The 16,664-nt window shown below is 37.5% G+C and overlaps 1 protein-coding gene across 1 annotated transcript; it reads left to right on the top strand.

The window, feature by feature from the left end:
• The first annotated feature begins 9,658 nt into the window (after positions 1–9,658).
• Positions 9,659–10,273, top strand: LOC147524194 (uncharacterized). The gene has a single exon (XM_086573824.1). It carries the CDS (start codon positions 9,659–9,661, stop codon positions 10,271–10,273), a length of 615 nt encoding a protein of 204 aa, XP_086429950.1.
• Positions 10,274–16,664: the final 6,391 nt, after the last annotated feature.

Below are 16,664 nucleotides of genomic sequence, written 5' to 3'. Positions count from 1 at the left end.
AACAAAACAAATAAAAAGGGGGACAACCAGAGCCATAAAAATTTTCTTGATACTATTACAATCAGGGAAACTTTCCTAGAACAAACAAAAAAATGTTCAAGACTCTCAGAAGAAGAAATGCAAGCGTACCAACTTTAATCATCAAGAACTACCAATATTCTTAAAAATCCTAATACAACAACAGAAGATTCATGGCATTCGGATCACAGTATTAAAAAACCTATTTCCTATAAACCAAACAACAACCATTCTCTTACAAATACTACTCATCAAGAAAAAATCAGATTCATCAAGAAAATTGGATTCTAAGCAGAAAATCACCAAGAGTGAACATAAAAGATATTAAAGCTTTTTGGATTCAGGCTTCAGCATAAAAGAGTGAACAATTTAACAAAAAACCCATTGTTGGAAATGTATGTAGAACACAATTCTGATCAAAATATCTTAAGCTCTTTAAGAAACTTTTCAAGAAAATGAATCAAATTGCAAGAAAAAACTCAACTCTAACATGAAACTTTTCAAGAAACAGAGCTATACTAACATTAATTGTTGGAAATTCAAGAAGCATATCGAAAAAAAGAATATAATTGCAAGAAACTGAGCTAGAATACAATAAACCATGCATCAAAAAGAAACCAGCAAGAACGATTAAATGAAATGCATGCAGAGAAGAGAAATATAATTACAGTGGAATGGTGTCGAAGTGTTTCGGTTTGATGATGCGCGCCTAGCTTTGGTATCGTTTCGGGTTGTAAGAACTAAGAAGCCCCGCCAAGACTTTGATCGAGTAATGATAACTTTGTCACCAAGTTTGTTGTTTGTTTTGGTTTATATACTCGAGAACAGTGCTGCCTTGCTGGAATTATATGGTGGTAAAATTACTAGTATACCCTTTTAAGTAAGAATATATTTATTTTATATTTGCTTATTTGGATACAATTCAGCTCGAACATAAGCCAGAGCATAGTAGTACTCCACCACGACTTACTTCATCAAACAAGTATCCAAATTTAATCAACCTATAGAAATGGGATTGGGGCTGAGACAAAATGCATGTAAAGCTTTTCCTGTAACTAAACCGCTGATAATTTCCTTTTGGTTCGGATGGTCGGATAGGGATTGGGTGCAACATTTTATGGATGAAGAGAATGTTAAGGGGTGTTGAAGTGCTTGTTGTGAAAAAGTTTTACTGAAAGCATTTTTTGTCCTACCAGAAGTTTTGGTGCTATGACCAGCAAGTTGACCTTACTCAGTTTTAGCTCTCTTAATTCGGTACAGTTCTTTTCTGGGATTTTCTAGTTGCTTTGTACTCTAAAAGTATTTTTATTTGTAAACATGCAATTGATTTGTAGAATTGTCCAGTTTGTCAAGTGAAGTATAAAAGCTTGACACCACAAACAAAAATTTGTTATAAGATTAATCAGAAAATTGGGTGTAGCTACACATACACACTATTCTTCCGGTCATAGGAAAGAACAAAGAAAACTTTAGTTGGCATGTGTCTCTTATTTTGGACTGCATTTTACGATTCTGACCTCTTTTGTTAATAGCAATAAAAAGCAAATAAAAGTACTAAATCTTTACTATATAGAAAGGTACTTGTTACTGCCCGACCCCATATTGTGTTGGGCAGACCCCAAAAACTAAAACACTTATTACAAATGTGTCATTCGTCCCAAAAGTTGTTTTGTGTTGGGCAGACCTCAAACCAAAGTGAATTTGACTTGTTGTAACATTTTCAGCGCTCTCTTCTATTCTCTTCTCTTCCACCATAAAAAACCATAAACCCTTAAACCCTTAAACCCTAACACTAAACACTAATGGAAGAGCCCAACCCCATTTTAGAACATGAAGATGACGAAGAAAATGTAATGCATCATGACCCCATTCAAGAAGAAAATATAGAACAAGTTCCAAGTGACCCCATTCAAGAAGAAAATGTAGAACAAGTTCAAAGTGAAGAAAATAGAGGAATGGATGATGATGCATTTAATAAGAATAAGGTAAATCTAAATTAAACGTAATTATAAATGTAGTAATTATGCATGTAATAATTATGCATGTAGGAATTATTGATGTGTACAGTGATTATACATGTAATAATTATGCATGTAGTAATTATGCATGTAATAATTTTGCATGTAGGAATTATTGATGTGTACAGTGATTATACATGTAATAATTATGCATGTAGGAATTATTGATGTGTACAGTGATTATACATGTAATAATTATGCATGTAATAATTATGCATGTAGTAATTAAACGACGCGGCTAGGTCGTTTGTATTTCACACCAAACGGTCTCGTCACACCGTCTGGACTGTGTCCAAAACGATGTGGTCATGTCGTTTGGGATTTGAATTTGGAAAAAACGATTTGTCAGTTTTTTTGCGACTTAAACGGTGTGGCCACACCATTTGAAGTTAGTCTAAAACGACATGGCCACACCGTTTGGGACATTTGGTACTTAAGCCAAATATCAATTAACAACTGTTCTTTATTTAGGATCCTTCGGTGCGTTCCGAGAACTCTGGAAACTCGAATGACGTGGATGATGTTCAACCGCTTTCAATGGATACAACAAAAATATTTACTACGGAAGAATACATAGTAGGCATTGTTTTCACTTGTTTTTATTTTCTAAATGAAATTATATTAGTTTATTGATTGTTGTTTTCTTTCATATCTTTAGGTATTTCATACACGTAGTGACGTAATTGGTTGGGCAACTGCTCGGGAAAAACAATGTAATGTGGTTGTGGTAATTGGGAAGTCGCAGAATGCTAACGGGAACCGAGTACCAAGGCTAGATTTAGATTGCGAGTTCGGGTGTATCGTTTCACAAAAAAGCAGAGAAAGTTAATAAGAGAAATACGGGAACCATGAAGCGTGGATGTCCATTTAAGTTAAGATGTATTTTCCAACGCGGCATTTGTCGATAGTTGGAAAATTGTCATTCTTAATGGTGTTCACAACCATCCATTAGCTTAACACCCTTGAAGGACATGCATTTGCTACTCGACCGACCGTTCCACAATTCGAAGTTCTTGTCGAGATGATGACTCAAAATGGAGTTAAGCCTAAAGAAGTTTTGAAGTCCATCAGACATAGGTTTCCTGATAACCTATCTAGCATATATCAAGTCTACAATGCCAGGCACAAGGTGAGGACATTGGATATGAACGGTCGCTCGCAAAAGCAGAGATTGCGTGAGTTGTTAGCAGAAAACCATTATTTCGAGGAGGTGAGAGAGGATATGAATATGGATGAGATAACGGGATTGTTATGGGCCCATCCGGACGGTGTTAAAATGGCTCGGACTTTTCCAAAAGTTTTCATCATAGACACGACCTACAAAACCAATAAGTATCGGTGGCCTTTTGTACAGTTTGTGGGGGTGACTTCAACCTGGAAGTGTTTCACTGTCTGTCAAGTGTTGCTCTAATCCGAAACAGCGATAGACTATGAGTGTGCTTTGCGTCAGTTTAACGGTTTGCTGGGTGAAGAAAGGCCATCTGTGATCGTGTCTGACAGGGACTTGGCCTTGATGAGTGCTGCTGATATTGTGTTTTCCGACGCCACAAGCATCTCGTAGATGGCATATCTCTATGTCGTCCCTTAGAAATGCAATGATTTTTTCCCACCACGTAACTAGTAGATAAAGGCCGGTTCGTGGAACAACGTAGTGAAATCGAGGACTGAGGATATCTTCAACCGTAGAATTGCTGCTTTGGAAAAACACTATAGGGTTAAGTACTCTAATTTTGTTAGTTATATGTGAGAGACTTGGTTGCCTTACAAGGATCGATTCGTATGTTGTTAGACAAATCAACACATTCACTTTGGGAGTACAACGACCAATAGAGTCGAAGGGTCTCATGCTCAGGTGAAACGTGTTCTAGGAAACACAAACGGACATGATTTTCTAAGTATGTTTTACTTGATCCACCCGATTTTAGAGATCCGGTATGCGAGATTAGAGGTATGCGCTCGAGAAGAGTCCGATTGTAACCCAAAGACACCACCACCGGATTCCTTTATTTCGTGAACTTCGTAAAACCCGGTCTCAAGAAAATGTTTGGACTTGCTTTATGAAGAACTAGACACCCGTGTAAGCCGGCCGCTAAAGACTCGAGTTCATTTGTGGGTGTTATTTGGCTTTTGATCATGGATTGTCATGTGCTCCGAAATCATTGAACTTCAAAAGCAAGAACGTTCCATATCTTTGAGTGCTATCGATCCCTTTTGGAAAACTCATGCATTTTTCCAAGTATGTCGGTGGGTGTTGGTCCCGATTGTAGACCTTCGATGGATATGTTTATGAAAAGGTATGAAATGGCTTCTGAAGAAGAGCAGAGGGTTATGGTTAGAAAACTTATGGAGATTGCTGTGCCAGAAACTACATGGCTAAAACCACCTCATGAGGAGGCGAAAACCAAAGGTCGGCCTAAGGGTAGCTGCAAGAAAAAGCTTCCAACTGAGGATGAGAACTCTTCAAAGCTAGATTCATCTGGTTTTGAACATTCCCAACGTGAGCATGAAGAGTGGGTCTCGTCGCAACAATCGGAATGTACACCAAATTCCAAGCCTTCTCATAAATTCCAAGCTACTCTAAACCCACCTGCAGAGAAGTCTTCTCCGAAACCACCTTTGCCACCAAAAAAAACCACACCACGAAATAACTCTTCTCAAAAGTCACATTTACCACCTAAAACAACCACACCACGGAATAACTCTTCTCAAAAATCACCTTTACCACCTAAAACAACCACACCACGGAATAACTCTTCTCAAAAATCACCTCAAAAGTTAGACATTGGCATCCTGAGGGAGCCGAGACATTACGGTTTGGACATTCCAAAAAGAACGCACAAATATATTGTTAAAGTGGATGACCCTGTGGGTGATGGCAATTGCAGGTATAGAGCAATGTGCATTGCATTAGGAAGAAGTCAGGAAGAGTGGTCGTGGATGAGAAATGAGTTGTTACAAGAATTTAATGACAACCTCCCCCTATATTGTACATTGTACACTCACAGTGAGATTAGATACGTGAAACCTACAATTTCCCATGAATGCGGTTGGGCACCCCCTCGTAAGTGGATGAGCATGCCCTTTGTTGGATATCTATTTGCTTCGAGATTTAATGTCATCCTCGTACATTTAGGAAGTATGTACTGCCATCTTATTTTCCCACTGAGAACCCAAGCAAATCCTGAGAGAGTAAAGAAAGTGTTGGGTACCACTTACGTACAGGGATGTCATTTTGTCCATGTTGAACTTGTTGATGATTGTCCGGTTCCAAAACCGATGCGAAGATGGCGTAGAGCTCGACACTTAATTGCAGATAGTTGGGATACTGCATTACAAGCAAGACAAGCGCAATTTACAGCATTGAACATTCCCAATTTAGTATTGGAAGACGAGCACACTAATGATGGGTCCGAAATACCAATAATAGATGTTGACTAGGAATAAGTCTATGTAATTAATGTTCATGTGATTGGAATTGTAATTTGGTTTTTGATACAATTTTCTTAAATTTGATGGTATTTTTTTCTCGAATTAATTGTATGGATGTATGTATGTTTGTTTGATTTTGGAAAAAATGACTTTTGGAAAAAATGACTTTTGGCAAAAAAAATTCTCTGTTTTTTTGGCACTTGAACGGTGTGGCCATGTCGTTTGAGACTAAAACTTGGAAAAAAAATGACTTTGCTGTTTTTTTGCCTCTTGAACGGTGTGGCCAAACCGTTTGAACTAGGTCCCAAACGGTGTGGCCATGTCGTTTGTAATTAGTCTGAAACGACATGGCCACACCGTTTGGACTAGGCCCCAAACGGTGTGGCCATGTCGTTTGATATTTGAACTTAGCAAAAAGATTTCTCTGTTTTTTTGGCATTTGAACGGTGTGGCCATGTCGTTTGAGACTAAAACTTGGAAAAAAAAATGACTTTGCTGTTTCAAAAAAACAGCAAAGTCATTTTTTGGCAAAAAAACAGATGTTGCGTGTTGTTTCGTGTTTTGGCAAAAAAATAGATGTTTCGTGTTTTGGCAATTGATCAATGTTTTATACATGGCATAAGAGAAATGAGAGTGGAGAAAGTGAAGAAGATATTCCAAAAATTTGACAATAACAAAGACGGAGGACTCAACACAAGAAATGTCATATCTGGTAATCTCTGTAAACGGACTAACAAAACCTGCGAAGTCGAATATGAAAAAAATAACTTCTATTTGGTTGGCAATGTAACTCCATAGTGATTGTCGTATAATCAAACAATGAAAGCATAGAATAACATAATTGATTTGAACTTCTCACATACAACGTCAGGAAGATGCACAGAAGTCAGTAAAATCCTTAGAATGTGAGTAAAAGAAGCATTTAATGAACAAAATCTTATTAGAAATAGTACTGCAGTTCTAAGTTACAAAACTTAGATTCAACAAGTATTCCACATATCCCACAAAAATCTCTGAGTTTCAACAACAATAAAATGTTATCACTTGATTTTTCTCTATAAGCATCTTTGTTACAAAAGCATAAGTAAACATAACAATAACATAATTAAAACTTCAGAAAATGGTGTCAAGAAAGACATTCAATCTCTTAACCAACCCCAGACTCAAAAATTAGAACCTTACTCCTCTTCCTCTGGAGTAAGTTATCTTCCAACACAAGACTGCCAACGCTCTATAACACATTTCCAACAAGACTTCCAACAAGACTGCCAATGCTCAACACAGTAAACCCTAAACTAACCAAATTCAACATTGCTAAATCCAATGCTCCTTAACGATATCGTCCGCCAATGAACTTGCACCGGGTCAAATTGTATGCCTCCATGAACTCGTTCCGTGCATCGCCGGAATCGCAGTCCCACCCAATTGCAGGCCTTGATTGAGCAAACGAGAAATTTCATCAACGACGAGGTGCTGTCAAAATTAAAACGAAAAACTACATTAGTATATACATTTACATTTATAAAATACCAAAACAAAACAAAACAAAAAAAACTAACGTTGTAAAGTATTAACTCACCAGATTATGATATGGAAGACTCTGTAGGGAGTAGAGATTAAGATGATCAGGGTTTATCATTCGAATATGACTATTGTTTTCGTACCAACTCATGTATCTACTAACACACTCCCATGGATAAGACGGAATGGGTCCTCAATGTTCAAGTTGTATCAAGTGATTCTGCCATTTACTCCAATAGGAAGACACAACATTAAATTTCACATCGTACCCGCGTCCGGAAGTAGTTCGCGTCGAGGTCTTTGGTCTTGGGGGATCTGAAGGTACAAACTGCATATGACCCAACTGACGCACAATCCTCGAAACATTGTACTGCTCGATATTATCAAGAAAGCATATAAATCCCTCGAAAAATGCTATTTCATCCACCGGCCGTATAGCTCGAACTTCAGCATAGGGATACCATTCAACCTATCAAATAGCATATGATCGAGGAAATTAACCATTAACCACATACTAATAATATCAATTAATAAATAAAACTATTTATATACAAAAATGCTTACATCGGTACAAGTCATATTATCAAATCATCGCGGGTATGCTTGATGCAGCTATTGTGCTAGCATAAAAGATCGAAAGGCTCGAGTACTTATGAGTACGCGACATGCTCAACTGATAGTCATCGTTTGGGAATGGCCTGAACACCGGGAAGTACTCATAAATCCATGCCTAGATTAATATAGACACCCAGTTAATATTGTAATAGATAGATAAAATTGACATTGAAAAGAAAAAAAAAACAAAAAAACTAATACATGTAGGAGAGTGAAATAGCCTGAAACACCCTTCACCTTGGCACTTGTGGCAGTCCCAAGACCCCTGTACAAGTAAGCCAGTAAGGCTGCACCCCACGCGTAGTCTCTGATCTCGGCAAATTTCATAAGAAGTCTCAGATAACAAACGGGAACTGCAATTCCAGACGTGTCGGTGAAGGCGGTACATCCAAAGAAAAACAACAAATAAGCTCTCACAGCAAACCGCAACTCTTTTTGGGTTGACGCCTTCTTCACAACAACCCCATTTTCATCCCGTAAATCTTCATCCGTCACCTTCTTAGCAAACTGCTTCATCAAGAAATACATCCTAACTTTGGAAGTGAACTTATTGGATTTCATCTCCGCATCTATCTTGTCCATGGGTATGCCAAGACCTTGGTGGAGGAGTCTTTTTTGTGCTGTTCGTGGTCAAATCGGTGTCCCCGATCCAGCGCTTTGCCTCCTCGATCGGAACTCCTAAAAGTTGGGAAACATCGTCCAACGTGATTGTCATCTCACCCCACGGCATATGAAACGTGTTGGTCTCTAGATGCCACCTCTCCACAAACACGAGACCAACACGGGATCGATGCCTATATACACCTAAGACGAGCACATAAGCCGGTCCTTTGAAGCTCCACATGAAAATTAGAAACGGTCGAACACTCTCCGGCGATATCCCATTGTACCAACTTGTTCAGGTGCCCATGACACTTCAACACCCCTCGCTCCGCCTAAAACAACAAAAACTTAGTATTAATGTATGCACAAGGTTTCGTAATACAAAATTTAAATACTAATAGACAATATATAATAATATTACCTGCCCCTCCCAAATATCGCGAGCCACGTGCATCGCATAGTCATATAACAGATGTGACACACGAGGGCCACCTCCATAAACACCTCTCTGGAACTCCAAGTCATTGTTGGACTTTCTCACAATATTCACTGGAGGTATAGGTACAGGGACTTCAGGGACTTCCTCGTCCTCCTCATCCTCCTCCTCCTCATCCTCCGCGTCCTCCTCATCCTCCGCGTCCTCCTCTTCTGCATCATCAACACCCTCTTCGTCATCTTCTTCACCATCACCTACAGCTACACTCTTCCCACGATCCATATTTACATCATCTACATCTACATCTACATCTTCATCTTCATCTAAATCTAAATCTAAATCTACCTCTACATCTACATCTACATCACTCAGAACTGTCTGCTTTCTTCTCTTTTGATTTCCTAACTCTACACCACTTACTACATTACTGGGATCATCCGCTTTCCAATCCCCTCTATGGACTGATGCGAGGTGGTTGTTGCCCTTTCTCTCTTTTTTCTCGGGCTCCTCATGACGAACTACTACTCCCCCCACCTAACAACTTCTTAGCACCCGTGAAAACACTTTTTGCTACATTCTTCACATTCACATTCTTTGTTCGAGGCATTACTACAAAATAAATAGGAGTTAAAAGTAAGACATTCAACTAATTCAAATTGTTTATTAACAAGCAAATTCACAACTTCTAATACTAACAAGCAAATGCACAACTTCTAATACTAAGACATTCAACTTGTAAGTGTTTATTAACTTTGGAGTTCACTAACTAAAGTCTAAAACATGCATATCCATAGCTTCCTCTAATTCTATGGCCAAACATAGTCTTCTCTTTTAATTTTACTTGTTTGCTTCATCACCAACAATTAACAAAGAAAGTTTGATGTGGTAGACTGGTAGTTCTTTTGAGAAAGTAGTCCAAACTTGCAACTTCTCCACTATATTAACACCCCCTTGGTGCCCCCACAAACAACATCTCCTTTTCATTCTAAACACACTCAGCAGAGAAAAGAGAGAGAAAATGGTTGTGATCACAGAAGAAATGAGAGCCAAGGCTGACCTTTGCTTTGGAGATGAGGAAGGAAAAGAGAGAAGCAAGTTCTTGCTCAAGGAAGTGGGACTACCCACTGGCCTCCTTCCATTGAGAGACATACTAGAATATGGTTACATGGAAGATACTGGCTTTGTATGGCTAAAGCAAAAGAATAAAATAGAACACAAGTTTGAGAAGATTGGAAGACATGCCATATATGGTACAGAGATCACTGCCTATGTTGATAAGTATAAGATCAGGAAATTGACTGGTGTCAAGATAAAGGAGATGTTAATCTGGGTTAGTTTGAATGAAATGTTTATCGACAATCCTGTCGATGGAAGGATTGATTTCAAGGGATTGGCCGGTCTTTACCGGACTTATCCATTTTCAGCATTCGACAACCCTGAAGTCAAGATACAACTCGAGTATAAGTTACCACCCAAGATAATTGACAATGTCGAGGTAGCCGAGGAAGTAAAGGAAGCTATGGTAGCCAAGGAAGTGAAGGATCCCATAGTAGCCAAGGAAGTGAAGGAACCCATAGCAGTGATCAAGAAAGTAGAGGAACCCATAGTGGCCAAGGAAGTGATAAACTTGTAAGTGTTTATCGAAGAAATTGCTTAGTTAACAAGGAACAAGAGAAGATAGGAGATGTCGAATGGAATGGTTAGAAAAAGGAGGTATGAAAGCCAATATCAAGTTTACAATGCCACTATTAAACAAAAATATTTTGTGAAAGGTAAAACTTACAGGAGTCAAAATCAAAATTGGACATATATACATTCTAACTTATGGACTAGAAGAACAAGCTCTATAAAGTTTTGTGTTTGACAAAATCATGAGAAACAATAATAACAATCATATAAATGAGTGAACATAATCAAATTTAAAGTCAACAACAAAGCCTCAACTTTTCTTCTCCGTTTAGGAAGTCAAAGATAGTGTAACAAACCATACCACAAACCAGATGTTATTGTACAGCAACTTCCCATTAAGTTACAATAGAATCAAATCTCAGTTTTCTAATAGTAAGAAGGTGAGAGACGCAACCCCATAGTCTACATTTTCAACTACATATAATATGCTCTAAAATCTAAATCGCTACTTTTTTTTTCGGTTTCAAAACCAAATGGTCCACGTAACTTGACATATAAGCGTACTCAACAATCATCCGCATCGGTGGTTCAATCAAGCAAGGTAGTAAAACACTCTAAGAACCTCACTGATATTAAGTTATAACCTACAACTAAAGTTCCTCCAAGAAGCATAGCTCTTCTTAGCATAGTCTACTATCTTAATATCTTATAATCTACTATCTTAATATCTTAGCATAGTCTTAATATCTTATAATATCTCATAACTGTACACAAACAAACGGGCACGCATATAACCAAAAATTACTGGAACAAATTGAACATATCCAAACATGTGAAACTTAAGAGCAGTTTTCAAACAAGTAGCTGCCAAGGTACAGATTATTAAAAGACATGATAACAGTTGACTCATCGCTACTGGAATCAGACCAAAACTTAGTAGAAACCTTCCTTCTCAACTCAACTCTCTCATCATCATCATCATCTATAAACCTAGTAGATTCAGAACAAGATTCAATCCAGCTCGGATTATCAGAACTAACAGACGACCCTCCAGACTCATCAACAGTCTCACCAACTATAGTCTTCCAGTAACGGTTCTTGCAAAAATATATCTAATAGGTATGAACTACGGCATTGTTTTTTGACTTGTATGAACCAACCAAATACAATGTACAATGTATAAACAAACACCTTGAACACTCAAACTACAATGTATGAACAAACTACAATGTATGAACAAACTACAATGTATGAAAAAACTCACTTTGAAAGCAAAAAACTCACTTTGAAATTGGTATTGATAGAAGAGCTTGTGATCGAGATCGAGATCGAGCAGTAATTGAAACCACCAATTGATTTGAAACCACTAATTGATCGAGATCGAGCAGTAATTAAAACCACCAATTGATCGAGATCGAGCAATGATCGAGATCAAGCAGTAATTGAAAGATACCTAATTGGTGGGTTTGATCAGCTTACCAATAAAAAGATCGAGCTAATTGGTGGGTTTGAAGGATAGCTAATTGGTGGGTTTGAAGGATACCAATAAAAAGATCGAGCTTACCAATAGTAATTGAAAGATAGCTAATTGGTGGGTTTGATCAGCTAATTGGTGGGTTTGATCAGTAATTGAAACTCACTAATGGTGGGTTTGATCGAGATCGAGATCGAGCTTGATCGAGATCGTGGGTTTAATTTTGGTGAGAGAAATTTGATTTTGGTGAGAGAAATCACGAAGAGGGTTTGAAGGATAAAGGTGGTAGCCGGTTTTCGGTTTCTTGGATATTTGGTTGGGGGGTGTACGAGTCCAAGTTGTGCCCAACACAATGGGCAGACCCCGGCCCAACTCGGGGTCTGCCCAACACAAATTGGAGTCTGGCAGTAGAAAAATAGAGTTTCTACTCTGCGCAGGGTGCATCGGTGAACAGGCTTCTGGTCCACTTGTTTTTTTTTGGTATTTTTTTTGGTAACCGGCTATGTAAGTTTAGTGACATTTAGTTAAAAGGGCGAAAACATAATTTACAACATAAATTTTACTTTAGATTAGATTTCGGTTTACATTTACATTAACCATTTCAACATAACAAAATTATTATCAGTCTTTCTCGTCCCCTAACTTCATTTAATACAACCATTGACCGTCGATCGTATTTTCTTGTTAATTGAATCAATTTCAATTAGGGGGGACATAGGCAAAACATCCGTTGGTTTCAATTGTAGGAGTTCGCGGTTACTGGTCAAAAGTTCATTTTATATTATTACACACTATCAAACTTTACAGTAACAATAAGGTTAGTAAACTACTGGTTCCTCAACTGAAAGAAAGATTTTTGAAAAGTGTTTGCAATTCAATTTGTGTTATAATGTGTTGAGTTGTTAGGGTTTCTTAATTTTGGAGATTTATTCTCATCCCATAAATGACGTATGATATATTCTATGTATATGCCTTCTGAGAATGAATGGTACATATAATATATCATTCTAGTGGATAGTTCAAAAACATTCTCCCAAAAATAGATGAATGATAGATAGCAAGTATCATCCTTGTTGGACAACATTCTCCCAAAAAAGGAGGGGTGCATTCTATCCATTTGCCTTCTAAGAAGAAATTGTCATGAATATTTCAGACTTCAGAAACATTCTCCCATAAATAATGAATGATAGATAACATGTTTCATTCTTGTTGGACAACAAAAAAAGGAATATGCCTGGACGGGGTTGTAAACTTATAGTAAGAAAGGAAATTGGTGGAATAACCATTATGGCACTATTCTTTTACCAAATGGGTGCCAACCTGTTTATTTGGGGTAAATGGTCGCGCCCCCTCTCTAATGTCTTACAAGTATTACCATTTTGAGGGCATAGAATTGTGTAAATTTGTGCTAAAAGTCTCCATTTGTTTTATGTAGTGATCCTACTGACAAGCACCAAAAACTGTAATATAAAACCTCGTAGAGACACAACATTTTTGTTAATTATCTGTTTAATAATCATGAATTAATTGTATTTTCGTGTTTTTACAGGTTTTCGCAATGAACGCAAAAATGATGATAAAGCTAGTATTTAAGCATGGAATAGTGTCTCTACATGAAGTATTCCGATTTAGCCCATGTGAAGCTCCATGAAGTCTGACCAAAGCCTGGGACTCAAACAAGACATTTCCAAGTCAGAATAGGGTTAACGTGCCAAAACGTATCAAACTTCCAACAAACATATCTTCTGAACCTGGACTCCAACTTCAGCAAACTAAGTGAACCATCAGAACGATCAGTGCAACGAGCTCTATCCAATGTCAGATTTTGCAGAAAACCAGCTGTCAGACCCGCCACTAGTCAGAGTACGTGTGCCCACTATGCGAACTGATAAGTACCCAAAACTGTGTTTTAAACCCCAGAGAGACATTGATCTCTACACTTCTAATGTCTAAAGATACGAATAACTCGTTTCGGTGTAGATTTCAAATCCTTACTCACATATTCGTGCATATAGTTTAAGTAAGGGTTTCGAACCAATCTAAATTCTATGACAGCATACAAATTTCTAATGCTCTAAGTTAGGAAACATAGTGAGTAAGTTTTTATTTTACTTTATGACAAACATGGTTAGTTATACTAAACTACTTGGGTTCCTTCTAGATTTTTAAGTTTACTTAACATGCAAACTACAATAAAATGAAAATTGATTTATAAAAGTGTGGAGGGAGTAAATCCACTCATGTTTTGAAACACCCTTCTTGCTTGACTCTAGTTATTGCATATTAATCTTCCTTAAAATTCCTAGACAAATTTTAAATAAGATTATATTTTGATCCCTAACAACATAACTCATCTCTAAGATTATATTGCTAGCATGAGAAACTAAAACAATGACTTATCTCTAAGTCATCACCTTAGTTCCTAACTAAACTCCACACCAACTACCATTTTGGGGTAGGATGTAGAGGCTAGCTTATGGTTCTAAACAACTACTAGAATTAAATTAAAAAGGTTATTCCTCACATGAGCATCATTAACCCTCCACAAAGGAAGAGTCTAGCTCATGATCATGGGTTAAAATGAAAGTTACAAGATAGATAAGTAAAAAAAGAAAGAAAGAAGAAATGAATACAAAACAAACTAATTACCTAAGGAAAATAGAAGTTTTTATTTAGAACTAGAAGTGTTGTCCACCATTAAAGTATTACAAGCTTTTCTCTAAAAACAACTAAAGCTTAAAAAAACAAAAAGTAAAGACAAGGCATGTAAAAGAAATAAAAGTCAAAGAAGTAAATGTTAACTCCTCCCAAAATCAGCCCCCATTTACATAAGAGAGCATTTTTCTCTTTTCCCACGTGAAACACTCCCCCCTCATTTACTTTCCTCTTATCCAAAACTAACCCCCATTTGACACCTATCCTTTTTTTAAATAATCATCACCTAAATCCAACAACTTTATTAATTTCATGCAAGGTGTCAAATTTGCACCAATTATTTGCACCTTTGTCTTGCCTTTCATGATGACTCTGTAAGAACAGTTATTTCAGAATGACTATTTCTACAAACCGCGAACACCACGCGCAGCGGAATTAATGGGTGTCCACGATTTGTGATTGGAAAACATACCTTTGAGAATCCGGTTTTGATAACTCTAAGAATCCAAGCTTTATGGATCCGAATCAACAATCAACCCCTTGATCTTCTATTGTATTCCTTTAGAATAGATTGGACGTTGTGTGGACAACGATCTACCAATCCCCTTCTTTCTCACAAAACTAGATCCAATTTTGGATCTATCTTTCCTTGCCTCTTTTTCTGTTTAGATGAATAGTGAATTTCAGCCAGAGAGAGAGTATTCTATTTATAGGCTACAACATGGACCATGAGGAGAAATTAGGGTTGGGCCTCCTGAAGGGCTTGGGCTTCCCATGTTCGCCCAGAACACACGGCCCAAGTCCGTCAATAAATGGCTTATTCCACTAAAGGCCATTGTTGCACTACCGCCCTAATCCCAAATTACGTGTCAGCGTTTATGGGCTCCATATTATATGCTCGTTGATCTCCCCGTGTTTAAGATATCGAATGTTAGTTGATTAAGTCAAGCATCGACAACTACATTAATCAATTTCTTATGTCCTTGAGTAGTACCACTCAACCTCATTGTCATGTCGGAATAAATCCACTGCGGGGTTTTACATGACAATCTTTTTGAGCTCCTCAAGGGGACATCATCAACCCGACTTCTTGCGCGACACGGATTCCTTCTATAATCAATAGCATACCTTACATACAATGTCATTACCCAATCCATCGAGTTTGTTGATTCACAAATGAATCTCACTCATTGATGATTTAAAGTAATGTACAATGCATGTAAGTGCCCATTATTATATCCGGATTAGGAGGACAAGCATCCATAATAACAGAGGCATTTGTTCTCTTATATAGTCAGTATAAGGAGAAACAACCTCACTTGGTCCTGTTCAATACACACAAAGTGTACTAGTGTAATCATATAGTCAAGATAGACTAATACCAGATTATACTACAACCGTACGAATGGTTTGTCCAAATCCATCTAGATTGTGAACGATTACTTATACTTTATAAGGATGCGATGATATGATCTTACGTGTGTTCACCATATCATCTACAACATAAAGTATTAGACACATGCATATAACTAATAACATATATAGTATGCATAACATTTGCCCATATGATTCTCATTCAAAATATAAAGAATTAGAGTTAATACAAAAGTAATGCTTTTAGTATATAACCCTATCAGACTCATCAAATTTTACGGGCCCGCCTAGTGGGTCCATGTGCATGTCCAGTGGCGGTCCGGTCTTTTGGCATTTTTACAACTTTCCGCCTATATGTAGAGTTCATTGCACTGATCGTCTAGGCATCTCACTCGTCACAATCGAAGTCCTGGTTTAAGAGATATGAGTTTCGACAGTTTGATGCTTCTGTGCACGTAATCCCGTTTCTGACTGGATTCTATACTGTTTGAGTCTTTGGGCTTTAGTCTGGATTTGTTGGGCTTCACATGGGCTTGATCTGAAAGCTTATGTATACTCTTTATTTCGTGCTTATATGCTGGCTTTATCATTATTTGTACGTTAGTTGCTCAAACCTGCAAAAACACGAAAATGCGATTATTTCATGATTATTAAGCACAAAATTAACCGAAATGTCATGTCTCTACGGGGTTTTATAGTACAATTTTGGGTGTTTATCACACATTACATTTTGGTCAATTATGTGCTTAATAAATGTAAATTAATTGTATTTTCATGTTTTCACAGGTTTCGACAATCAACGATAAAATACACTCAAAACCTGCGCTTTAGAACATAATACGGTTGAATAAAGCTTGGTCTTGAAATCTTTTGTCTCAGCCGTTCAAAGCTC

The sequence above is a fragment of the Coptis chinensis genome, chromosome 1 (assembly GCF_015680905.1).
Source record: "Coptis chinensis isolate HL-2020 chromosome 1, ASM1568090v1, whole genome shotgun sequence".
NCBI classification, from domain to species: domain Eukaryota; kingdom Viridiplantae; phylum Streptophyta; class Magnoliopsida; order Ranunculales; family Ranunculaceae; genus Coptis; species Coptis chinensis.
The sequence above is the reverse complement of the archived record's forward strand: the minus strand, read 5'-3'. Positions and strand labels throughout refer to the sequence as shown.